General features: G+C 39.2%; 3 protein-coding genes across 10 annotated transcripts in view; 1 reads left to right on the forward strand and 2 right to left on the reverse strand.

Moving 5' to 3' along the window:
* Positions 1 to 2,784: 2,784 nt before the first annotated feature.
* Positions 2,785 to 14,037, reverse strand: HAUS2 (HAUS augmin like complex subunit 2). 3 transcript variants are annotated; one of them, XM_030842855.3, is made up of 6 exons: positions 13,887 to 14,006; positions 10,404 to 10,603; positions 9,978 to 10,047; positions 8,870 to 9,002; positions 6,678 to 6,786; positions 2,787 to 5,043 (listed from the first exon to the last, which is right to left on the reverse strand). In XM_030842855.3, the coding sequence occupies exons 2-6, from the start codon at positions 10,491 to 10,493 to the stop codon at positions 4,879 to 4,881; spliced, it is 567 nt and encodes a 188-aa protein (XP_030698715.1). In that variant the 5' UTR covers positions 10,494 to 10,603; positions 13,887 to 14,006; the 3' UTR covers positions 2,787 to 4,878. The 3 variants fall into 3 exon arrangements, with proteins under 3 accessions (XP_030698717.1, XP_030698715.1, XP_030698713.1); XM_030842853.3 differs by having other exon boundaries at positions 2,788 to 5,043; positions 10,404 to 10,496; positions 13,887 to 14,037; XM_030842857.3 differs by lacking the exon at positions 13,887 to 14,006 and having other exon boundaries at positions 2,785 to 5,043; positions 8,870 to 8,997; positions 10,404 to 10,542.
* On the forward strand, positions 14,024 to 19,502 carry LRRC57 (leucine rich repeat containing 57). Of its 4 annotated transcripts, none has more exons than XM_030842850.2 (6): positions 14,024 to 14,149; positions 14,384 to 14,489; positions 14,595 to 14,733; positions 15,401 to 15,669; positions 17,977 to 18,162; positions 18,820 to 19,502. In XM_030842850.2, the coding sequence occupies exons 2-6, from the start codon at positions 14,406 to 14,408 to the stop codon at positions 18,859 to 18,861; spliced, it is 720 nt and encodes a 239-aa protein (XP_030698710.1). In that variant the 5' UTR covers positions 14,024 to 14,149; positions 14,384 to 14,405; the 3' UTR covers positions 18,862 to 19,502. The 4 variants fall into 4 exon arrangements, with proteins under 4 accessions (XP_030698710.1, XP_030698711.1, XP_069901031.1 ...); XM_030842851.2 differs by having other exon boundaries at positions 14,032 to 14,142; XM_070044930.1 differs by having other exon boundaries at positions 14,033 to 14,219.
* Positions 17,895 to 24,773, reverse strand: part of SNAP23 (synaptosome associated protein 23) — a 40,496-nt gene continuing 33,617 nt past the window's right edge. For all 3 annotated transcript variants that reach the window (XM_060294413.1, XM_060294414.2, XM_030842860.3), the window contains exon 8: positions 17,895 to 24,115. In XM_060294413.1, coding sequence (XP_060150396.1) covers positions 24,050 to 24,115 — 66 coding nt within the window. In that variant the 3' untranslated portion in view covers positions 17,895 to 24,049. The remainder of the gene's footprint in view (positions 24,116 to 24,773) is intronic.

A 24,773-nucleotide genomic window follows, 5' to 3' on the forward strand; every position in this document is an offset into this window, starting at 1 on the left:
CAATTCTGACTTTGTTTTTTTTTGTTTGTGTTTTTGGTCGCACTGCGCAGCTTGCGGAATCTTAATTCCCTGACCAGGGATTGAACCCTGGCCACAGCAGTGAAAGTGCCGAGTCCTAACCACTGACAGCCAGGGAATTCCTGATTCTGACTTTGTTTTATACTTTACAGTGGATCCTGTAGATCACTCCTTGTCAGTAAATATAGATATACTTCATTCCCTTTTACAACCGCATAGTGCTCTACAGTGTGGATGTCCATGGTTTATATTATCACTCCCCTGATTAACTGCAAATTTGGTTGTTTCCAGTTTTTTGCTATCAGAAATATTCCTGGTATGAATAGCCATGTGCATACATATTTTCTTATTTTTGCCAGTATATCTTTGCAATAGTTCCTATAAATAGAATTGCTGAGTCCAAAAGGAAATGCTTATGTAATTAAGCTAAATATTCCCCAATTCTCCTCTGTAGGGGCCATATGACTGATCTTTGCATTCCCATCTGCAATGCTAAGCATGCCTGTATTTCCACAGCCTCATCAACAGAGTATCTCGACAAACTTTTGAATTTATGCCCATCAGATAGGTGAGAAATGATAACTCAGAAGTTTTCATCTGAATTTCCTCTGTTGTAAGTGAAGTTACACTGTTCTGTGATTTAACCAAGCTAGCTCTCTCCCTCTTGACTCCTTAGAGTGACCTCACCATGATTTACATGGTAAAATTCCAGGGAACCCAGAAAGGTCTCTTTAACTAAGTTCCACCATATCTAACTCATATTTTTGGAACTTATTGCCTGAAGGAATAAAAGGAATAGCTTAGAAAGGGAATTACCAAAGCCATCTTTGTTTTGGTTATAACTAATAACAGCAATGACTTTCAATTATTGTGTACTAGGAACTGATTGTTTTTTATGCATTATCTCACTTAATTTTCCCAAGAATCCATGAAGTAGGTACTGTTATCATCTCATTTAGAGATGAGGAAAGTGAGACTGATATTAAATAAGTTAGGAAGAACATAGGGCTAGTAAATGGTGGAACTTGGATTCAAAACCAGGTATAATTCTAAAGCCTTTGCTATTACTCTCCATATTGTAGTAGCTAAAGACAAGCCCTGTCTCTAAATCTCCTGAACTTGGGGGTGGATGTGGAGAGAGGAATATAAGATTAAGATGAGCTTGGGGAGATAAGGCAGTTCAGATTACTGATATCCTATTCCATGATTCCCACCTACCGTCAGGTATTCTACGGAAAGACTTCCATCCAGCAGTTTTTCAAGTAAATCTTCATTGACCAAGGTAAATTTTTATGTCCCACAAAAGCTAAGACTCAGAAAAGAAAATGTTAAGTTACAGAAAATTTTATTAGCATCTACTGATCAAAAATAAGTATATGGGACTTCCCTGGTGGTTCAGTGGTAAAGAATCCGCCTTCCAAGGCAGGGGACACGGGTTCGATCCCTGGTCGGGGAACTAAGATCTCACATGCCACAGGGCAACCGAGCCTGCGTGCCACAACTACTGAGCCTGCACGCCTTAAATAGAGAGCCCGTGTGCCGCAAACTACAGAGCCCAAGCGCCACAACTAGCGAACAGAAAAAACCCCGCATCCCACAACTAGAAAGAGGCCTGCGCCCTGCAACGAAAGATCCCGTATGCCTCAGCAAAGATCCCACGTGCCACAACTAAGACCTGAGACAGCTCCCAAAAAAAAAATAGTGTATGTTGCCCTCTAGAGGTAAATTGATTTTTGATAAGGAAGCATATTCAGAGTTGTGTAGGGTCTCCTTGAAAATGTCATCTCACTACAACCTTCAAGAAATGAATGACTTTTACTAGCCTTCCACATTAAGAAAATAAAGTGATTCGAAGTCTCAAGTAAGATATTTGACTCCTATTTTTTTACCCTAAATTCTGGTTGAGCAACATCAGAGGTCTATAGTCTCCCAGGAAAAGTTCATAAACTGCTAATGGGACTCCTGCTCCTACCACATCCTAATGTAAATTTTTCCTACAAACATTTATGAGGTATTTCCAAAAGGAGAAGAGAAAATATAACTTGGAAATGGTGAAAAAGGAAAAAGAAAAGGCAAAATTAAAAGAACTCTAGAACGTGATCTGCTTATCTTGAACTAATTTAAAGTAAACTCAATTACATGAGTAGATTCCCCAAATTGTAGAATAAATCTCTTACATAAATTCATTTTACATCTCAGGAAATTCCACAATACATTGATTAGTTTTATTAAGATCTAAACTCTATATTTTGCATGTCAAGAAACCCTTTGGGTTTTCCTATTCCTCAGACTATTTTCCTAACTTTATGGAGGTTTGAGAGGATAACAGGGGTCAGGCTGGCAGAGTCACAGATCAGAGCAAGGAGTAAAGTAAGAAAAATGCTGGAAAAACCAGGTAGCATCTCAATTCCTTCAGAATAGTCTTCATAAAGTGGCATCATTATTATGTTGGAAGTGAATTCACAAATCTCACACAACTTCTGGTGTTAAATAGAAAGACATTCAGAGTTATTTTTGTTTGTTATTATCCACATATCTAGAAGCGGAGGAAAAAAAAACTGATGCACACTTATTGACTCTAGCACAGACTAAATTAGCTTTTCTCTTTGTAGTAGACCTGTCTCAACTTACCTCAAGCTTTTGTGAATCAGATAACCTGTATGCTTACACTTTAACTGTGTATATTAAATAAAGAATCTGTCCTTTTAATCATATAGGATTCAGACAAGAGCCACAAAATTTTAGTTAAAAATCACAGGTTTATCTTTTTATTTTGAAAAAGACATAAAAGTCAAAAAAGCAAAAATAAAACCCAAAACAACCAGGTGTATCAATAATTGTGACATATGTGATGTAAAAATATACATATATATGTATATATATATATACACATATATATGTATATATATACATATACTCATATATATATGTTTGACAATACATGACGAAGCTTAGTAAGATGTTTGAAACTTAGGCTGGGCTTGAACAGATTTCTAATGAAATACAACTAAAAGTTTTGCTTAAAGAGTCTAGGCAATGTTCAAGAAATTATGACCACTCTTCTATAACCCATTTGCAAAGGTCAGCAAAATAGGCTTCAAGATATGTTTTTTTAGCAGGGTAGTTCTGGGTAATGATCCTGTTTCCTTATGAACAACTACTTAACTCATCCACTATGTTGAGGTCTTCTTGCCTTTAAGAGTGTGAAGAATACAAGGATGAGTGAACTCCAGTGATACAGAGAATAGGACAGTATAAAAATATTGAAGCATCCATTTAAAGCAGAAGAGGGGACTTCCCTGGTGGTCCAGTGGTAAAGAATCCACCTTCCAGTGCAGGGGACGTAGGTTTGATCCCTGGTTGGGGAACTAGGATCCCACCTGGTGCAGGGCAACTGAGCCTGCGCGCCACAACTACTGAGCCCTCGTGCCTCAACTAGAGAGCCCGTGTGCCGCAAACTCAAGAGCCCATGTGCTCTGGAGCCCGCACACCACAACTAGAGAGAGAAAACCCGCACACCACAACTAGAGAGAAGCCCGCGGGCTGCAACAAATAGCCTGGGCGCCACAACAAAGATCCCGCATGCCACAACTAAAACCTGACGCAGCCAAAAATAAAATAAATAAATAAAATAAAATTTAAAAAATTTAAAGAAAAAGCAAAAGAGAACCCCAAGTCTGAAAATAAGCCAAGGGTAGTTCTACTACTGATATAAATGAAAGCATCCTGAGACTTAGTATACCACTCCCTTATATATGCATAATAACCTCAGGTAAAATATCTGAGCAATTTGTAACGTAAAACCTCTATAAGTTTTACAGTAACGTGCCTTTTTCTTTGCTTTGCTCTACTTTCCTTCTTTACCTATTCCTAAGGCTGCCAGTGAACACCCTCTGCAATTGCTTAGTGTGTCAGGTCCCCAAGAGCCCCCTCCCCACCTCCTGGGTTTGATGATATGCTTGGAGGAGTCATAGGACTCAGCATATGACTGTACTCATGGCTATGATTTACTACAGCAAAAGCATACAAAGCAAAACAGCAAAGGAAAAGGTGTATGGAGCAAAGTCCGGGGGAAACCAGGCACAATCTTCCAGAGTCCCTGCCAGTGGAGTACCACAGGAGGTGCTTAATTCCCCTAGCAACTGAGTTGTGACATGTGTGAAATGCTGTCTACCACAAAAGCTCATTAAAGATGCAGTGCCAGGGTTATTATTGCGGGATAGTCACATAGGTACCTTGTGCCTAGCATATACCAAAATTCTAGACTCCCAGGAAGAAAGCTGGTGTTCAGCACAAACCACACTGTACAAACGCCTTAGTCACAGCAAGCAACTCTTATCAGTGAGAGTGGAGGGAACCCTAGAAATCTAAGTTCCCAGATGCCAGCCAAGGACCAACCTTACAAGCAGGCCTTTCAAAGCATAGTGGTCAGGTCTGCTATTTTGCTGTTTTTTGCATACTTAGCGACAATCTCACAGGAATAAGCAACACACTTTCAGATTCAAGACTCTTCTAACCCGGAAACAAGCGTTTTTTAAAAAAACAACATAATAAAGTCTGCTGCCTAAGATATGGTTAATGCATTCACGTTAATTATAGTTGTATTTGAGTTTTATTGAAAAGTGGAATGAAAATACATGAAAAACAAAGGAAAATTCAGTTTTGTCTTAATGAACTTGGAATCTCGGTATTTCAATATAAAGAGGGCTCTTTCAGTATTGCTAGTGGCAAAGTCTATAAATACCCATGTTATAATTGACTAGAAATGGATTTCACATGACTACATATAATTAAACAAAAATAAAAAGTTGATAATTACTTTTCATTAATAGTTTGAACATTAATTTTAGAAATAAAAGGTTAAGGAGGCACTGTAACATCATATTTATGAAGAAAATTTTCTTCAGCTAATATTCTGGGGATACGAGAGGAAATTTCCTTCTGTTGTTCTCGCCACTTGAGTATATTCTCTGCCAGTTCTGCTGTCTCAGCCACCAAAATATCCATCTCTGCTAAGGCTGTGCTCTATAACATTTGAAAGAAGGGGAAAACAGGAGAGAAATCATGTGTCATTAATACATTACTATATCATAAATAATTATGACACCAAAAGTTGACAACTCATCTTTTCCAGCCCCTTAATACAAAGGCTCCTTAAAATTGTGCTGTCCTACATGTTCTTTTTCTTTGTGAGTTCATCTCTCCTTTGTCTTCAATAATCACCTCAGTGCAGATGACCCTCAATCTATATTGTCAAACTTAATCTTCCTAAAATTTAGTCCTACATTTCAGTTTGCTGGAAATCTCCATCTAGATGCATATTCAATATCTCAAACTTGATTTAACCACAGTTCAACAAACCATGACTGAACATTTACTGTCTCTGCAAGACATATCAAAAAACAAACTCATTGGCTTCTTTAATCTCTTGATCCTACTTATCCTCAAGTCCCCAAGGCTAGAAACTTCATTCTTTGGATGTGTCCCTTGTCCAAATAGTAGCCACGTGCTAGAAATTTGACCTCCAAAAATCTAAAAATCTACACAATCCTTTGTATTCCTATGCTTTAAATCTTTTATCTGAATGACTGTATTTATTCTCCAAGTTCCTCTGCCTTTTGTTCCTCTGCCTTTTGTTCCTCTGCCTAGTCCTCTAACCCACAGTTCATCAAACTTTAATGTGCATAGGAATCACCTGAGGAACTTGTTAAAATGTAGATTCAGATTCTGAAGGTCTAAAGTGAATGAAGTCTGCAATTCTGCATTTCTAGCAAGCTTCCAGGTGATGTTGATGCTCTGCCCATACTTTGAGTGACAAGCCTCAGTCTACTTTATCCAATATTTTCTCCATGATTAAGGTACAGTCCTGCTCAAGTCAACCCTCTGTGCCCTTCTCTAAAAAACAAAAGAAAAAAACATCCAGTGATTCCCCAGTACTCAGACAAAGTCTAAACTTCTTAGTCTGGTTTTCAAAATATTCCATAAACTAATCCTGAGTCAATCTCCCTCTCAATACCTTGAAGCATCAGCCAAAGTGGAGTACGACTCTTCCCTCAAACTACCTGTACTCTCTAATTTTCATGGCTTTCCTCACATTGCTGCTTTCGGCTGAACTACTCTTTCTGATACACATCCAGTTTTCACTGATTCTTCAAGATGGAGCTTGCTATTAACTCCTATTTAAAACTTTATTCAAGTATTCCTACTTCCTATCCTATTCCTAATCTCCCTAAAGTGAAAGTAATCTCCCCCTTCCCTGTGTTATAAGACAGCATCTTCTTTATAATTGCTGCACTCACTGTGCAAATACAATACTATAAAGTAGAGAGTATCTTATACTTTCTCTCACCAAACCTTGAGAATTTGAGGAGAGGGATTGGTCATATCTGTTTATCTCTCTTGATACCTACAGCACAGTCCCTTGCACAATGAAGATAACACATATTTAATAAATACTGGAATAAAACAATGTAAAATGACTTCTAAATAAAGAAAAGGCATCTTGATTTAAAAAAAGTAATTTGCTCATAATATTAGCCAACAAAGAAGTTAGACAAGGAGATCACACATTTGAGATTCTAGTATAAAACAACTAAAGACAGCTAAAAGCAATGTGAAAGGAGTTGATGAGGTACTTAAATGCTATTGGTAATACTCACCATTTTCTTTAGATTTTCATCTAAATGAGGGACATTTCTAATTATTTCAAGATGATCTTCTAATCTCTCAATGAAAGTTACTGCCAACTCCAGCAAATGCACCATGTATCTGAAGGAGGGAGAAAAAAAGTCAACTCTTTTTTTTTTTAGTTCAGGTATTTTGTGTTCTCTTTTTTCCCTTTAATTAGGACTTTTAATATGAAATTAAGAGAATTACAATCCACCCAATGAGCTGTTAATAACCTTTCTGCATTCATGGAAATATCAGTGATAAAAAAGGTTCTTCTTCCGGGCTTCCCTGGTGGCACACTGGTTGGGAGTCCGCCTGCCGATGAGGGGGACGCGGGTTTGTGCCCCGCTCCGGGAGGATCCGGCATGCCGCGGAGCGGCTGGGCCCGTGAGCCATGGCCGCTGAGCCTGCCTGTCTGGAGCCTGTGCTCTACAACAGGAGAGGCCACAGCAGCGAGAGGCCCGCATACCGCAAAAAAAAAAAAAAAAAAAAGTTCTTCTCTTTCAATTTAAACAGGAATTAACTTTTCATCCAAACACAAAAACAGAAAGAGACAACACTAATCATATCTGTAGCCCAATCTAATGTTAGACAAACATCAATGTTAATAATTTTCTCATATAAGTAAAAAATTGGGACTTCGGCGCAGTGGTTAAGAATCCGCCTGGGGCTTCCCTGGTGGCGCAGTGGTTGAGAGTCCACCTGCCGATGCAGGGGACACGGGTTCGTGCCCCGGTCCAGGAAGATCCCACATGCCGCTGAGCGGCTGGGCCTGTGGGCCATGGCCGCTGGGCCTGCGTGTCCGGAGCCTGTGCTCCGCAACGGGAGAGGCCACAACAGTGAGAGGCCCGTGTACTGCCAAAAAAAAAAAAGAATCCGCCTGCCAGTGCAGGGGACACGGGTTCAATCCCTGGTCCAGGAAGATCCCACATGCCACACAGCAACTAAGCCCGTGGGCCACAAACTACTGAGCCTGCGTGCCACAACTACTGAAGCCTGCGCACCTAGAGCCCATGCTCTGCAACAAGAGAAGCCACCGCAATGAGAAGCCCGTGCACCACAACGAAGAGTAGCTCCTGCTCGCTGCAACTTGAGAAAGCCCGTGCGCAGCAACGAAGACCCAAGGCAGACAAAAATAAAATTTTAAAAAACTTTAAAAAATAAATAAATTTTTAAAAAAGAGTGAAGAACTTAAAAAAAATTTCTCTAGGCAAAACCTCATTCCATTTCAATCTACACATTCTTGGTGAAGGGTGAAGACAATAAGGATAAATGTACTTCACTGAAATAGCCTACACATGAAACTACTTTGAATCTTTGTATTTGCAAAATGCCTTAAAACTATTACTCAGTTCTTCTGATATATATAATGTATAATATACACATTAATGATATTTAACTACACTGAATAGATACTGAATATATCCACAAGAATGGGATTTGTATATTTATTATTTTACTGCAAGATAAAAGATCTGACACTTAGAGGAAATATTGATTTGCTCAGGGTCAGTTAGTGAGGCACTGGTGGAGAAAGTTAGCAATCAGATCCCCAGATGACTGCTTTTTAATTTTATTGTTATTTATTATAAATAATTACCTACACCTTCAATTTGATACTTTCCATACTCCTATGAGAAAGAGAGCAATAGAAAGCATCCCCATTCTATGGATTGGGAAACTAAGGCAAAAACTTAAATCATTTGCCCAAGGCTTTGAGGCATATAAACAGCAGAGGTGAGATCAGAACTGTTATTTTTCTCCTTTCAGTTGACATTGTTTTCATCTGTCCCTGCTTAAACTCCCCCAACAGAATTTTTATATAGAGGCAACATTAATGCAACAATAAATTTACATCACAGAAAGCTGTCTATACATAATAAAAATGATTTTTATCCACCTTACTATATGTTATGGATCTAATTTCTTTCATTAAAGTCATTATTTATAATTCCTAAGACACAATGGGCAAAAGGAATGTCTTTCTCTTAACCATTGCTACAATTCTTTAAAAGTAAAGGATTTTCTTTCTGGTTTAATGTATCAGCATTAATAACAATATTAATAGATACGATCACTCATATACTGTTTAATGAATTATGCTATGAAATAACTATTAGTCTAAACAAAAACTACCCTCAGGGAACATGTGTGACTGTTAACGTCTACTTTTTAGTCTAACCTGTGATAAACAGCTTCAATAGGCAAGTTTTCTTGGCACATGGGTTTCAACAGTCTTTGCCTGAGGGACCGCTTTTCTTTTAGCACCGCTTCCAAATGATTATTCATGCTTTGCAGAGTATGACACTTCTGTGCTACACAAACCAGAAACAGTAATTATAATTAGCAACAGGACAAGTTTTGAAGTCACTAATACTATCAATGGTCAAAAATTAATCCCATTTCTCTCCTAAATATCTCCCCTTTGCTGTCTTTAATACCAATACCAGTTTCATTTTCAACTATTTTCTCTTACTTTTCCTACTGACAACCCAATCTAGTGCTAAATTCTTTGTTTCCCAATTCTACTCCTAGTTCAGTGTTTATAGCCAGAGCCATATTCTTCACATAAAGTGTCTGTCTCTAATATTCTATATTAGAGCATTAAAAAACAAACATTTGTCTTATAAGCTACTTTTATTTCAATATTTTCCCCAGAATTGTTAATGGTTGTCAGTTGTCTCTTCTTTTCAATTTTTATTTAGAAAAAATTTGAAACTTAAAAGTTTCAAGAATAGCTCATTGATTGAACTCTCATATACATTTCCCCTAGACTCACCAACTAACATTTGGATACGTTTTCTTTTTTTCCCCTTCTTCTCTACACGCCCATACATATATTTTTGCTAACCAATTTGAGAGTAAGTTGCAGATGTCAGGACCTTTTACTCCTAAAACTTCAGCATGTATTTCCCAAAATAGGAACATTCTCTTATATAACTATACTACAAGTATCAAATTCAGATAATTTAACATTAGTACAATACTACCAATATTTAATACAGCCTATATTTAAACATCACCAAATATCCCAATAATGTCATTTATATTAAAAAAAAATTTTTCTAATCAAATATTCAATCCATGACTACCCTGTGCTTTAGCTGTCATGTCTCTTTAGGATCCTTTCATCTGGAAAGTTCCTCAGCCTTTGTCTTTTAAGCTCTACTGACTTTGTTAGCTTTGGGGCAATACCTGGCAAAATTATCATAATTTTATAGCCTAGTGCTTAAAGTAATCCAAGAAAAAGTTGAAATTTCAATGATTACTCATTTAACTAAACCACTTACCCAAAAAGGAAGGATGGACAACATCTGCTGCATCTTTTTCTAGTCTTAGGAGTTCAATTTCCAGGTTTTTCTACATTAGAAACAAAAAAACACTTAGCTCATGCAGCAAGTAGCCTGAAGTAAAGGCTTTGATAAAAATGGACAGTCTTTAACTCAGGAATATTTAAGGGGACCAGGAGGATGATTTGTTATGAGAGCCCAGGGATTTACTGAATCTTTTCATTTTGGTGTTCAAGCCCTGTTGCTGCTACTGCTACTACTCCTAACTACTACTATGACCATTACTACTATTATTAACTACTGCAAAGAAAAGCCTATACGACTATGTGCTAGACACTGTTCTGCATGCAAGAGGATTACTGTTGGAGCCAGTTAAGATTTTTTTCCATACTAGAGGTAGAAAGTAAAAACTCCAACATAATTTACCTGGTAGATTTCAGCTTGAATATCTGTGATCTGCTGTAGTCTGGAGAAGTTCACAAAGCAAGAAGTTGATTTCTTAGATATATTTAACATCTCCTATTGGTAAGTGAAGAGAAAGCAGCAATATGTCAGAGTTTATGTGTGTGTTGGAATGCATGGCCACGTGTCTAAAATATGAGGATATATTATGTCCAACGCTGCCCCTGAAAAATGAAATACAGAGTAGGACAGTGCAATGTATATTTCCTGTTTTTTAAAACCTGCACCATCACAAATCTTTTGCCCAAATATTAATATTTTAAAAATAAGAAAAACAAAGAAGAAAATCACTTTGTACTATTTCTTAAGGCATCACGCACAATAGACTGGCATTGCTGATAGCTTACCAAAAAATTCTAAAGTTGAAATTGTTGGAGAATCACTTCTACACAAATGACCTAGTCTATCAGACCTTCCTGGGGCTAAAATTAAACACTTCCTGGGCTATGGAATCATTCACCTGATTCATTAAATGACCTCTATTGGTTACAAGTCATTCATACTGTCTCTTTCCGCACTCTCCCTCTCTTAGATAAAGGAATGTTTTGTCCAGGCATAATTATTCCTTGAAAAAGCCTACCCCCCACCTCCTTTTTATCCTTTCATTCTATATTATACTGCTTTCTTAAATTGCAGGTTATCTCAGAATAAGAATATTATCTTGTTCATCCCTTGGCTTCATCTATAATTTTTTCTATCCTCTTTTCTTCTCTAGAATGTTAGCACAGGAAAGAACTTCAGATATCATATAGGCCAGGGATTGGGAAGCTACAGCCTATGAACTAAATGCACCCATTGCCTGTTTTTGTATAGCTTAAGGGCTAAGAATGGTTTTTATATTTCTTAATTGTTGGAGAAAAAAAATCAAAAGAAAAACATTGTGACACATGAAAATTATATGAAATTCAAATTTCAGGGTCCAGAAATAAAGTTTTATTGAAATTCAACTTCACTCGTTCATTTACTTATTATCTCATGTTGTTTTCATACTACAACAGCCTAGTTGCGACCCTATGGACCTAAAAGCCTCAAATACTTATGCTCTGGCCCTTCATAGCAAATGTTTGCTGACTGATGATAATCAATTTTATAACATTTATTGAGTTAGGCAATAGAAGATTCAAGGATGAATGAAACAAGCTCTCTGCCCTTAACAAGCTCATGATGGATGGGAAGGAAAAGGTATTCCAGACAGAAAGAACTAAACATTATAAATGCTCAGTAACTGGGACTTCCCTGGTGGTCCAGTGGGTAAGACTTCATGCTCCCAATGCAGGGGGCCTGGGTTTGATCCCTGGTCAGGGAACTAGATCCTGCATGCATGCCACAACTAAGAGTTTGCATGCCTCAACTAAAGATCCCGTGTGCTGCAACTAAGACCCAAGGGAGCCTAAATAAATAAATATGTTTTAAAAAAAGAACAAAGCTGAAACAAACAACATTTTCTATAAGAGTTGTATCATATCACATCACAATTTTAGGCATCACTCAATTTTTAACTCACATGGGAGGATGTGCACTTAAGGGATGGACTGCTTAAAGGGATCATATAATACATCATTTTGAAAGAATCAATGATAAATCCTTGTAATAAAAATAGGTTTTTTATATGTAAAGTTTGCTTAAAGTAAAATCATGCTACAAATCTTCAAAGTTTCCTCACTGGGCCTAGCTGTGCAGTAAGATTATAAGAAGGTCTTTTTAAAAAACATTTATTTACTTATTTATTTGTTTATGGCTGCATTGGGTCTTTGTTGCTGTGCACGGGCTTTCTCTAGTTGCGGCGAGCGGGGTCTACTCTTCAATGGGGTGTGCGGGCTTCTCATTGCTCTGGCTTCTCTTGTTGCGGAGCATGGGCTCTAGGTGCACGGGCTTCAGTAGTTGTGGCACCTGGGCTCAGTAGTTGTGGCTCACGGGCTTAGTTGCTCCATGGCATGTGGGATCTTCCCAGACCAGGGGGTCGAACCCCTGTCCCCTGCATTGGCAGGCGGATTCTTAACCACTGCACCACCAAGGAAGTCCCTATAACAAGGTCTTATGAAGCTATGGATTGACAAAACAGGTATCTGTCTCATTAGTGTTACTTGAAGGACACTATGAAGATCGTCCCAAAGACAACCCACAGCCCAATTCTCAGTCCCAAATGTCTTATAGTATGAATTTACCAAATTACTTTGTTACAGAACTGGACAATACAGGTGAGAGCACTAGGTAATCTGGTAGCAAGAAAACACAGGAGAGAAGTGAGGAAGGTGAGAACTGGGGAGTGCTGTGGTTATGTTTTGCCTATTTTCCAACGCATTCATTCCTACCCCTTGTTTCCCCCCAAATCCATAAGGTCTGGCTGCTAGGTCTTCAAGTAATCTAGAAAAGTCCTTCAACAGACGTTTAAACTCTTTCAAGATAGTGTTACAGTATCTATCATCTATTACAGTTCATTTTAGAGATGATATAATGTGTCAGAAAAGGGAGAGCTCTGGGATCTAACTCTACTTCACTAGTTGAGTGGCCCTGGACACGTTTCTTGGTCTCCTCAGGTCTTAGTTTCTGCATCTTAAAATTACTGTAAGTAGATAGAATTCTCTAATGACTCTTCTAGGTATAAAAAGTTGTCTATTTTTCATAAATCTTTCATCATGTGCATAGTGCTAATCTCTGTAGATGGTTTTACCTTTTCTATTTTTCTCAGTTGCCTTTTTAGTGAAATTCCTCAACTTCCTCATTGTCTCAAATTTTCTTTCCCTTCTCTCAACCTTCTCCCATTCCCTTGTCACATCTGCCATTTCTATTCCATTATTCCCTCACATCTTCAATTTCTCCCTCTGTTGGCTTGTTCCCTTTGGCCTATGAACATGCTCTTCCCGCTGAACCTAAAACTACCACCCCTTGGCTAATCTCCCTCTTCTCTCCTTCTCAAAATTAATTCCTTCCTCCAATCATGTTCCAAGGTCTCCCGGGTCTTTTTCACCAATGTTTTTTTGTCCCCCCCCACCGGCCTTTAAAGATGCGTGCTTCCCTTGGCGCTCTCCTGTACCCGGCGCCTCCCGTAATGCTTCAATATTTCACACAAACGAGCGTTCTTTGGGAACGTATGTTTTAACCACCTACCCCTTATTTCCCAACCCCGCCACCGATTACAATCTAGAGGCGGTATCACTGGATGAAAAAAGGCGGGTAACACTAGTCTTTATTACCGCCCAAGAACTGACCTGGGAAAACTCGCCTGCCAGACACTTGAAACACCATCTCCTTAGAGCCCCGCTTTTGCAGAACCCACCGCGGACCAGTCACTTCTGCTGCCTACAAGGAGCTCCATCGGCCCCGACTCTAGAACAGCCCCCAGCCAGCACCCTCCCACCCACTCCCGCAGCCAGCACCACCACCTCACAGCTATCTTCTGTCGCCACCGTGGGCACCCCCTTAATGACGGCGTCGCCCACCACGCACCTGAGTAACCAACCCCGAAGCTATGAAATGTCCCAGCAGTAGCCCCGCAGCGTTTGGCTCGGACGCCGGGTCCCAAGGTTTCGCCTCAGCCATGGCTGGCAGCCGCCTTTCCGGGTGGCGCGGAGAGTGAGCGGAACGCACCGCGCGGCTCGATGACGTCACAGGGCGTTTCCGACCCGGCGGAAGCCTAGGGAGCGCATCCCAGGCGAGCGCGGGTCCCGGGTCCTCCCCTGCGGAGCCGGCTGTGAGCGGAGGGGTAGGAGGCGAGTTCGGGGATCCCTGATCCTCTGTAGGCTCCTAGCGGCGTCTAGCCTTGGAACAGCTGCAAAAGCGGTGGGGCCTGGTGTTCTTCCCTTTCTTCCTTGCCACTCTTGAGCTGGCCCCCAAGATCCAGGGATCGGCAGGAGGTGACAGCTGGAGCTTGAGACCTAGCCGGGAGGCCGACGGGGTGGCTGGGTGCAGGGCCGAGTGGTGACAGCTGCTCTTCTTTCCCGCAGAGACCCGAGCCTTGGCGCTAGGATGGGAAACAGTGCCCTCCGCGCTCATGTGGAAACCGCGCAGAAAACTGGTGTCTTTCAGCTTAAGGACCGTGGGCTGACCGAGGTGAGACTGGGAGGGATCCGACCAAGGGAATGTAAAGGGAGAGGGACGGCGGGCGGTGAAGTTAATAGGTAAGGGATTCTCCGCGCTGAGAGCCCCTTTCTTCAGTTCCCCTCAGAGTTGCAGAAGCTGACAAGCAATCTCAGGACCATCGACTTGTCCAACAACAAGATCGAGAGTCTACCGCCTATGATTATAGGGAAGTTCACTCTGCTGAAGAGCCTGTCCTTGAACAACAACAAACTGAGTATGGCTTTTGCGCCTGGGAATTTTGCTAGTTATCAGCTGTTAAGAAGGGTGGTTTTTCTCTTGGAATAGAGTGTGGAGTACGATTATAATGTTATTAAACTGGTTTTCAAATAAATGTATCAGAATCTTAAAAAAGAAAAAGAAGGGTGTTTTTTTTCTTACAAGCTGATTTTTGTTGTTATGAAACTGTTCAGGAGCTCAAGATGCAGAAGAATGTCAGAGTCCTTGAAGCTTTCTATCTCTTGTAATTACATATATAAGCCTCCTCTCCTGGTGTAATGATTGGTAGGAGGTTAATTTGGACTTGAAAGGGACCATCTTTGGGGTGTAATGTAAGCAGAGCTAACTTTGCTGCTAATTTGGAAGGGCGGATGGGATGGGAAGGAGAGGGCCTTCCAAATCCCACAAAATTGCTGTGGGATTGTGCAGTGGCCCCTTCACAAAAGGAGCCTATTATACACATAATGCTTTCCTGAATTTTGATGGCACCCTCACCTTCTGAAGACGATGTTGGTAAAAATGCAATACTTAAAAATGGCACAACATGTGAAATGCCTATGTATATTAACAAGAGGCATAACAGACTGCCGTATAGTTTTTGTAAACTTCATCAAAGGTGTTTTTCAGCTGTATTGGATTCAGGTTTTTAAATTTTTCTTTGCCAGCTGTCCTTCCTGATGAGTTATGCAATCTGAAAAAACTAGAGACACTAAGCCTAAACAACAATCACTTGAGAGAGCTGCCATCTACTTTTGGGCAACTATCTGCCCTTAAGACCCTGAGCCTCTCTGGGAACCAGCTGAGAGCACTACCATCCCAACTTTGTAACCTACGGCACCTGGATGTAGTGGATCTCTCCAAGAACCAAATTCGGAGCATACCTGACACAGTGCAGGAGCTGCAGGTCATCGAACTCAACCTCAACCAGAACCAGGTCTAGAGCTTAAGGGTTTTTTTCTACAGCACGTATGTGGGTTTACGGTCTCCTGAATAAACAATTGTTCTGTAAACTGTAATCATGGAGAGGGGTATCAGAGGCTAGAAGAGAGGTATATTCTATGGGCTGGACTAATTTCAAAGCCCAAAGTGCCGTGAAGTTAGTTGAGACACTGGGTGTGTTTGTTGTGTAGGTGTTTTTTGGAGGGTAGGATGGGTAACATGGTGAGGCAATTTCAAAAGTTAAACCTCTGTTTCACAAACCTTGAGTTCTTCAGATCATCCTCAAATATACCTCTAATCATCTAGCAAGGAGCTATGTCAGGAAGATAGAGTGGAAAAGAGGCTTAAACTCATATGTTCTCAGAGTTGGCCATCAGAGTTCATTCAGTTGTCCTTTTGCTGACATCTTTGTCAAGTGTGTGTCCTGCTTTTGCGGAAAAACCATCAGTGGTAGGATTTTTGGAGATTGTTGGACAGCTTTAATTGCAGTATTTGAAATTTATTTCCATAACTTCAGAAACTCTTTGGTTAACACATATCTGACTGGAGAAACAATCTTTGGTCTAGACATAAGGCACAAATGATGAAACACTGATCATAGTGAGACTGGGTAGTCTTTAGTTTTTCTAGTGTCTACGCTTCTAGATCTGCAGAGTCCATTACAGTAGCCACTAGCCACATGGCCATTAAAATTCATTTAAATTAGACTTAAAAATTCAGTTCCTCGGTTGCACTAGCCATATTTCAAGTATGGCTCAATACAGCCATATGTGGCTAGTGGCTACCATATTGGACAGCACAGATATAGAACATTCCACTAGTTGCAATAAGTTTTATTGGACAAAACTGTTCTAGAATGTCCTGACCTTACGTTATGATGAAATTCAGTCAGTCTTGGATGAGATTGGCTTTATCTTTTCCTTAAAGTGGATATTCTTGTATGTTCTTGAGCTTTTTGGAAAAAAATTCTGAATATTTGGGGAAAAATATTGGAAAAAACTTGTTAAGCAAATTGAGCACTTGCTCCACATTCACCTATGCTGCCTTAAATCAATGGTTCTCAGGTTTTAGTGTGTATCAGAATAACCCGGAGAGCTGGTTAAGAGATCACTGGGCTCCACACTCATTGTTTCTGATTTTGTAGGTCTGGGGTAGGGTCTGAGAATTTGCAGTTTTACCAAGGTCCCAGGTGATGGTCTGAGATGATACCAGGCATAGTAAATATAACTAGGTGTCTTGGAGCATTTAAAGGGCAGAAGAACTGAATGAATCAAAGATAACTGCTTGGTATTGAGCTCAAGAGCCTAAAAGAAGAGTGGTGCTATTGGGAATGGGCATGCTGAGTGGGTTATGATGGTGAAACATCCAATGTGTTTTACTAAAAATCAGAGACATAGGAGTGGAATAGAGGTGGGCAGAAATGAATGTAGATAGATAGCTTAAAAGAAGTGCTTTAAGAATGAATGAGGGCTTCTCTGGTGGCGCAGTGGTTGAGAGTCCACCTGCCGATGCAGGGGACACGGGTTCGTGCCCCGGTCCGGGAAGATCCCACATGCTGTGGAGCGGCTGGGCCCGTGAGCCATGGCCGCTGAGCCTGCGCGTCCGGAGCCTGTGCTCCGCAACGGGAGAGGCCACAACAGTGAGAGGCCCGCGTACCGCAAAAAAGAAAAAAAAAAAGAGAATGAATGAGCTTTCTAGGAGAAAGTTTAGAAAGATTGAATATTAAGTATTAGGGACTGCTGCTTGAAAAATGTCCATACAAACAAGAAGGGAAGCCCAAAATCAGGAATAATTCAAAAGATAGGAAGAAAAACACAGCACTTAGGTACAAGAAGTGGGAGTTTCAAGAAAGGGATAGCACAGTCAAATGCAACAGGGAATGAGGGTAACGAATCCTTGACTTTGGCAGTAAAGTGGTTGGCATCTATGTACACGTAAAAGATTGGCAGTAATTGTACCAAAATGTTTACAGTGATGGATTACAGGTAACTTTTTTCTCTAACCTCGTATGATTCTCAAATTTTCTATAATGAACAGTGCTTTTATTATCAGAAAAATTTGTTTCCAAAAAGCCACTGGTGACCTTCAAAAAAGATTTGTTTTTTTTCCCCAAAAAAGTGTAGTAGTAACAGAAGCTGGATAACACAAGAGGCTTCTGGAGTGAGTGGGTAGTGAGAAAATGGAGGTGGTAGAAGAAAGAACTAGGACAAATAGTCAAGTAAAGATTTTTTAATTTAGTAAAAAATAATCATTACAGTGCTTATACTTTTTCCTATTATCCCTTTTATAAATTGTTCAATAGATAGCTCAGATCTCAGTGAAGATATCTTGCTGTCCTCGCCTTAAAGTTCTTCGTTTGGAGGAGAATTGTCTTGAGCTCAGTATGCTTCCACAGAGCATCCTCAGTGATTCCCAGATCTGTCTGCTTGCTGTAGAAGGCAACCTTTTTGAAATAAAGAAACTTCGAGAACTGGAAGGCTATGATAAGGTATGTATTAGTGTACTTCTGAATTTCTAGTCACTGCTCCAGAGAAGAGAAAGGTGAAGTAACTCACACGAGTGTTTCTAGGTACGGGACGTATGTATAATCCGTTTATGTCAATAAGGATTTGTTCTCCATTTTGGAGGTGGGTTCTGAGAATCAGCCAAATGGTATTGTGCCAAGATGATATTTTTCTCTCGACAGCTTATTGTAAAGCATCTTTTTCTTTTGATAGGTGTCCTATTAAGATATAAAGGAAAGAAAAAAAACACCCCACAAAACCATGTGCTTTAAATTTGCATCTAGAATAGGTAGATTTTGTAGGAAATGAAGGACCATAAAAACCTAAAGGATGGGCTTCCCTCGTGGCGCAGTGGTTGAGAGTCCGCCTGCCGATGCAGGGGACACAGGTTTGTGCCCCGGTCCGGGAAGATCCCACATGCCGCGGAGCAGCTGGGCCCGTGAGCCACGGCCGCTGAGCCTGCGCGTCCAGAACCTGTGCTCCGCAACGGGAGAGGCCACAACAGTGAGAGGCCCGCGTACCGAAAAAAAAAAACAAAAACAAAAAAACTAAAGGAAAAAAAATCATAAAATCCCAAATAACCAATAAGTTAGTTATTTGCTCAGGGAAAAATAACACATGTATTCTTTCATGATTTTCAGTACATGGAGAGGTTCACAGCCACCAAGAAGAAGTTTGCATGATGTTCTCCAGGAGCATGTGAACCATACAGGACACTGACTTGGAACCTGTTGCAATCTGGCTGAATGAAAGGCTCCTGTTGTTGTCAAGGATATCTGCAGTGAGGAGATGATATTCCAGGAGGTTATATTTCACTCAATGATCTTTTTCCTTTCCAGGGCTCATCTCAAATAAGCTAAAGGGAATCAAACACAGGAAGACTCTTCCATTTTGAGTCATGGATAGGGCAAAGGACAGTGTTGATCTTTGAAACCATCATTTGTTTGGCTTTGAGAAACCCAGTAGCTAGTTGCTATGTATACAGTGAGGGGATGCTGCCTGGTACCAGAATAGCTCCACACAACAGCTTGAAATTTCATGTGTCTCAATGTGCGAGCTTTCAGAAAATCATTTGCCATTCCACCCTGTGTTGACACTTCATATTTTTATGAAATTCAAATAATTCATGAGAGGCTGCTATGGTTAATCTAAGGATTTATGATTTTACTCCAGTCCATTAGTTCAATTGCAATGTTTATACTTGGAATTTAGGATGTACATAAAGGTATGACTCTTGATTAAAAGTGTACTTTGTCAGAGAAGCAACAACACAACACTAAGAGGTGTTCCCAAGGCTGCAGTAGAAATTTTTTTTTTTTTTTTTACTATTGCAGGTGCCTTATTGATAGAGGGCTCTGAAGAGCTAAAACTGTATGCAAAACTTGTAAGATACAGGGTTTTAATAATCAAGATTTTCCTGAAGCTTTGTTAGAAACAGTCTCTTATTTCTGGTCATCTTTTTGTATTTAGAACTCTAATAATCAAATTACCTATCAAAAAGCTACTGTTACAGTATTTTACAACAACTTATGTTTATCAAATTTATTCTCTGAATGAGAGAATATACTAAAGATTTTTTAATAACTATGGCTGGAAGAAAGGTTAATCCTTTAAAGTAAGACGACAGGGGAACTTTAACCTGTAAATGGACCTTTGTTTGAAAGTAAACTGATAAGAAATGTTTTATGTTCTTGTTCGGGTTGCAAGAGTACTGAAATGCCTTCATGTGACTTATAAACATTTTGTGGTACTGGAAACCATGCTTATTAAGAGAAACTGAAGCTATAAAAGTAGATTTTTTCAGACTGTTACTGGCATGAACATTTAGAAAGCTACAACTCTGCTGTTTTCTGATGTTTTGTCTTAGCCAAGGGGCCGTCATTTACCATGTACTGTTAGTTCTCATTTTACAAACCTAGTTTAACCATTACGTCAAGAGATCACAAGAGCCTAGTGTTTATATGAGGAAAGTCTCTCTGACCTTAAATCTGGTCTAGGGGTTCTCTTTTTCCCATGTTATTCTCTGTTTCTCAACTGGGGAGGGATGGGGGTGCCAGTTTACATTACCAATTGAGTTTTGTTTTTTATAAACTTTGTTTAATGCTTAATCTTATTGATCTACTGAACATTTCTCTATTTTATCAATACTTATCTAATAAATCAGAACTTATAAATTAAATAACTTAAATGTCCCAAGACATTTATTAATGGGAGTTTTAAAAATCCCTACCCTTAAGAGAATCCCGTTTTGATGGCTAACTTTCACAACTTGGACGCAGCCTTGTTTCCAGATACCCTCTCTTCACTCTCATTCACTTGCCCAGTCTTACCAGGTTATTCTGCTCCTTAAACCCACAGTGCAACGTCTGTCTCCTTTAACTGTCTTTACATTGTTTGCTCAGTCAGAATGCCCTCTCTTACTAACACGCTCCTTTTCTGTCTAAGCCCCTTCCTGAGAAGTCTAAGCCGAATTAACTGCTCCATCTGTTACGGCAGCATTTCTCACATTCTGTATTCATCTGCCTCTTGCTAGACTGAGCTACTTGAGGGCAGGGATTAAGTAAAGTAATATGCCCAAAGATATAGTACACAGTGTTTAGACTTAAATATGAGCTAATAAAGTGGGTTGACTTGAGGTCTGGAGACTGAGATTCTAAATCACCTACCTTCTTTTAGAGCTTGGTTAGAAGTCAGTGTAGTATACTGAGTAAGAACATGGGCCTTGGAGTCAGAAAGATCCTGATTTGAATCCAAAGTCTATCATTTACTAGCTTTATGAATTTGAGCAACTTACTCTCATCCATAATATGGGGAAACACCTCCTACCTCTCATGTATGTTATGAGGATTTGGTGAAAAGATACATAAAAGCATTTAGAATAGTGCCTATGACAGAGTAAGCGCTCAATAAATGGTGCTATTTATTTTACCTGTAAAACATTAAAATAGAATTTAGCAAGTTGTACAGAAATGGAAGGCTTGGAGCAAACACTACATTAGGATGAAAAACAAATGAGTAGAGAATAAGGAACCTGAATATCAACCTGAGAACTATAAGTATGCTTAGGAATGTAACTGGGATAACTTAGGGTTTTAGTAAGGGAGTAACCTAAAGAATAGCGTTTAAAGAAACTAATTCTAAGAGCAATTGAGTATAGGATGTCTGGGAAGTAGAAATTTAAGTTAAGGGGAGATTCCTAATCCATACATGACATGAAAAGATCTAGAGTTGAAATGTGGTAAACAAATGATGAATTAAAACTGTGAAAGAAGAAAAAAACAGGCACAACTATAGGGGATAAAGATCACTGTCATAAGACCAGAAACCTGAAGAGGGAGCTTATTGTTAAAAAAAAATTAAGTTCAGTGGAGAATAATGTTTAACTCCTTAATTATAGGTCAGTTTTATGCTCAAGGTCACAAAACTAGTAAATGATTGAACCAAAACTTGAACACAGTTGGTCAGACTCCAGAGCTTGTGCTAACCACCTCAGTCACTACCTTTCAAAAGTAATAGAAACAAGTTTCCAGACAGTGTCACAGGAGAAGACTTTTAAGTCAACAGCTTCTATTTCTAGTGTATTATGAGCCTAAGTTCTAGGTCCTCATTCCTCTTTTCTCAGTAGCAGAAGCTTTGAAAAAATATGTAACCTGGGATCCATGGATGGGCTTTCAAGACCCATTTATGCATGATTCACGTGTGTGTGTTTGTGTGTCTGTTTCTCTGGAGAGATAGGCTGTGTTGTCTTTCATCAAATTCACGAAGAGATCCTTGACCCAAAAAGAGCTCCGCTCTAGAGAGAATAGCAGCTATCATTTAATAAGCTCTTACGTTTGCTGGGCACTGCTCTAAGTGCTTTACATGCATTACCACATTAAGTCTTCGCAGCAACTCTATGAGGTAGGAATCATTAATCCCACTTTACGCACAAGGAAACTGAGGCACAGAAATGGTTTTATAGTCACTCAGCCAGCAAGTGGCAGAGCTAGAGTGTAAATCCAGACAATATGGTGCCTTAGTTCACACTTCTAACCAATTATACTGTTGGAACAGCATACTGGTATCTTTAGAACTATTTCCTTCAGCCATAATAGTGTTAAAATTTTTTTTTAACGCTTTTAGGAAGGATATTTAAGTATAGAACAGCCCCCAGTGTTTTATACCTTCTTATTATACACACACATTTACTACCACCTGCCAAACTACTCCTTTTTGGCATGTGGCATTTCTATTACTGAGGGCCTAATTAAATCTCACTATAAATATTTTCCTTTTCAGCCTTTGAAAGTTCCCATGTTAACTCTATCTCCTCCAGTAAGTGCGTTGCAGTTTTCACTCATAAACACTTTCAGTCGCTAGTGTATTATAAGCTCAAATGAATAAAACAACTAGTAATGATTAAAATGAACCTCATGACAAATCATAGCAATGAAAAGTCCTATATTTCCAATGAAAATGGGAAAGGTGCTAATAAAGTCAGGTGTTTGTTGGAGTGCCTTTTGATTTATGGATCTTTGCTCTATTCAGTTTGTCAAATAAGAGCTGACAAAATTATTGCTTTCCACCCCCCAAAAAGTACTCACAGAAGCACATCACTTATTTGAAAAAACAGTTCCATTAGTTAGTTACAAAATTTAATTGTAAGGATCAAACAGTGGTTATTGGTCAAACCAATCGACATTAATAGCTTTGAAGTGTGCAGAAGCTAGTTTTTAAAGGTGACAAATACCAATCAGATTCTTATAACACTGTTCAGGATCTAAGCAAATGTGATTCTGGAAGTTGAATCCAAAAAGCTAAGAGAATCATAGTGCAATCATCAATAAGTAAACCAAAGACATAATTTTCTAAATCATTTTTAAACAGAATAAATTCTAGTTTTTAAAAAAGTTTAAAGCTACATAAAACTCAAAGTAATCTAACTATTTTCTACCTGAGATCAAAACAAGTTTCTTTTTTCCTATCTAAACAATTCTTGGCATTGAGGTAAATCTGAATTCACGTGATATACTTTGTCAAACTTTTCCAAAAAATTTTAAGCCCTGCTGTAGAGAGAAATTCTCATAATATATATACATATTTACATATTTCTTCTTCAAAGACTAATGACAAATTTATGAGGTTAATAGGCCTGTAATGGGACCATGATACTATTAATAATATGAAAATAAAAAGCCATTCATTTATACCATGTGTTCCTATATGGTGCAATATGAAATGGGATCATAGAATCTATGTACATAGATGAACCACCAAGAGTTCAGAAATTAAGCTCACTTTAAGAAAACTCATTCTGTTATTTGAAGCAGAGGTTGCAAAGTTGTGATGTATAACAAAAATATTGTGTATACAGGCTCCAAAATCAAGCATTGGCCTAAACTGGCAAAAACTGCAACTTAAACAGAAATTAAAACCAACTAGATCTTCACTGTGGTTATGCAACTTTTGGCTTTAGGGTCTGCAGGTTTTACTGAGGTAACAACCTCTTATCTCTTGCCTCTCCTCCTTGTGCCTGCCCCTACTGCCCCCAGCCTTTGACATGGCTGTCTTTGGCAATGCTTCCAAAGTTTCAAAGCAGAAGAACTTGCTAAGTAAATGGAGAGAATGAAAAATAACATTATATATGATGTATGAAAACCAACCTAGGAGTATGGACTGAGAAAGAAAGTACTAGAAGGAAAACTAAGCCACAGTCTACCCTCAAGGGAAAAAGAGAAAATAAAAGAATAGGGGGGCTGTTACGCCTAGATCTTCTTCCACATCATCTCCCGATTAGAAGAGTGTGGAACCAAAATTTCAAACTCTGGAAAGGTAATGACTGAAGGAGGAGCTAGGGAAGTGAATAAATGATAAAGAAGTACAGCAGTAGCTTTAGCTGTCAATGAGTTTCTTTGCTCTGGCATTGGCATTGTCAATACGATCTTTGTTGGTGTCAGCCTGGAAAAAAGAAAAATACACCCGCATTACTTCACAAGATAAGCTGCTCTAAGAAACATTAAATTTCATGTACTTAGAGTAACTGACACATTGAGAAAATTCAGGAAATAGTCCAAGCCACATTACAAAACTCATTTTGGGCAAGAAGTGACAGAATATCAAATTCATTTGGAAAAACCTGGGTGTATAAACATGACAAAGATATAACAGAAGAAGTTGCCAGTATTTCATGAGTTCTATAACATTTTTTTTCATAGTTTAACATGTCTGAAACTAGGATGCATCTTATAATCAATGGCATGTAGATGCAGTGAAAATATAATGCTCTTCTCTGCTATAGATCTGGACCTTGTGGGAGTCCCCTGAACTGAATCATAGAATCTCATCTGGAGCTAGCCTAGATCTCACCCAGAGACTGAAATAACCTACCCCCAAGATCTGTGGAACAGATGTATCACCATCCATATCAATATGTAAGTTAAAATGATGGGTAATATGTAGCCTAAACCCACGTAACAGCATTGAAAACATCTTATGAACCATTATTTGCCTCAATGAAATCCATCATAAGTGATTCAACAGAAAGCCAAGCTGAAAAACTTACCCCAACCTTTAAAGTATACTGAGATTTTAATGAAGTAACAATAAATAAGAACAG

The sequence above is a fragment of the Globicephala melas genome, chromosome 2, assembly GCF_963455315.2.
Source record: "Globicephala melas chromosome 2, mGloMel1.2, whole genome shotgun sequence".
Taxonomy (NCBI): Eukaryota; Metazoa; Chordata; class Mammalia; order Artiodactyla; family Delphinidae; genus Globicephala; species Globicephala melas.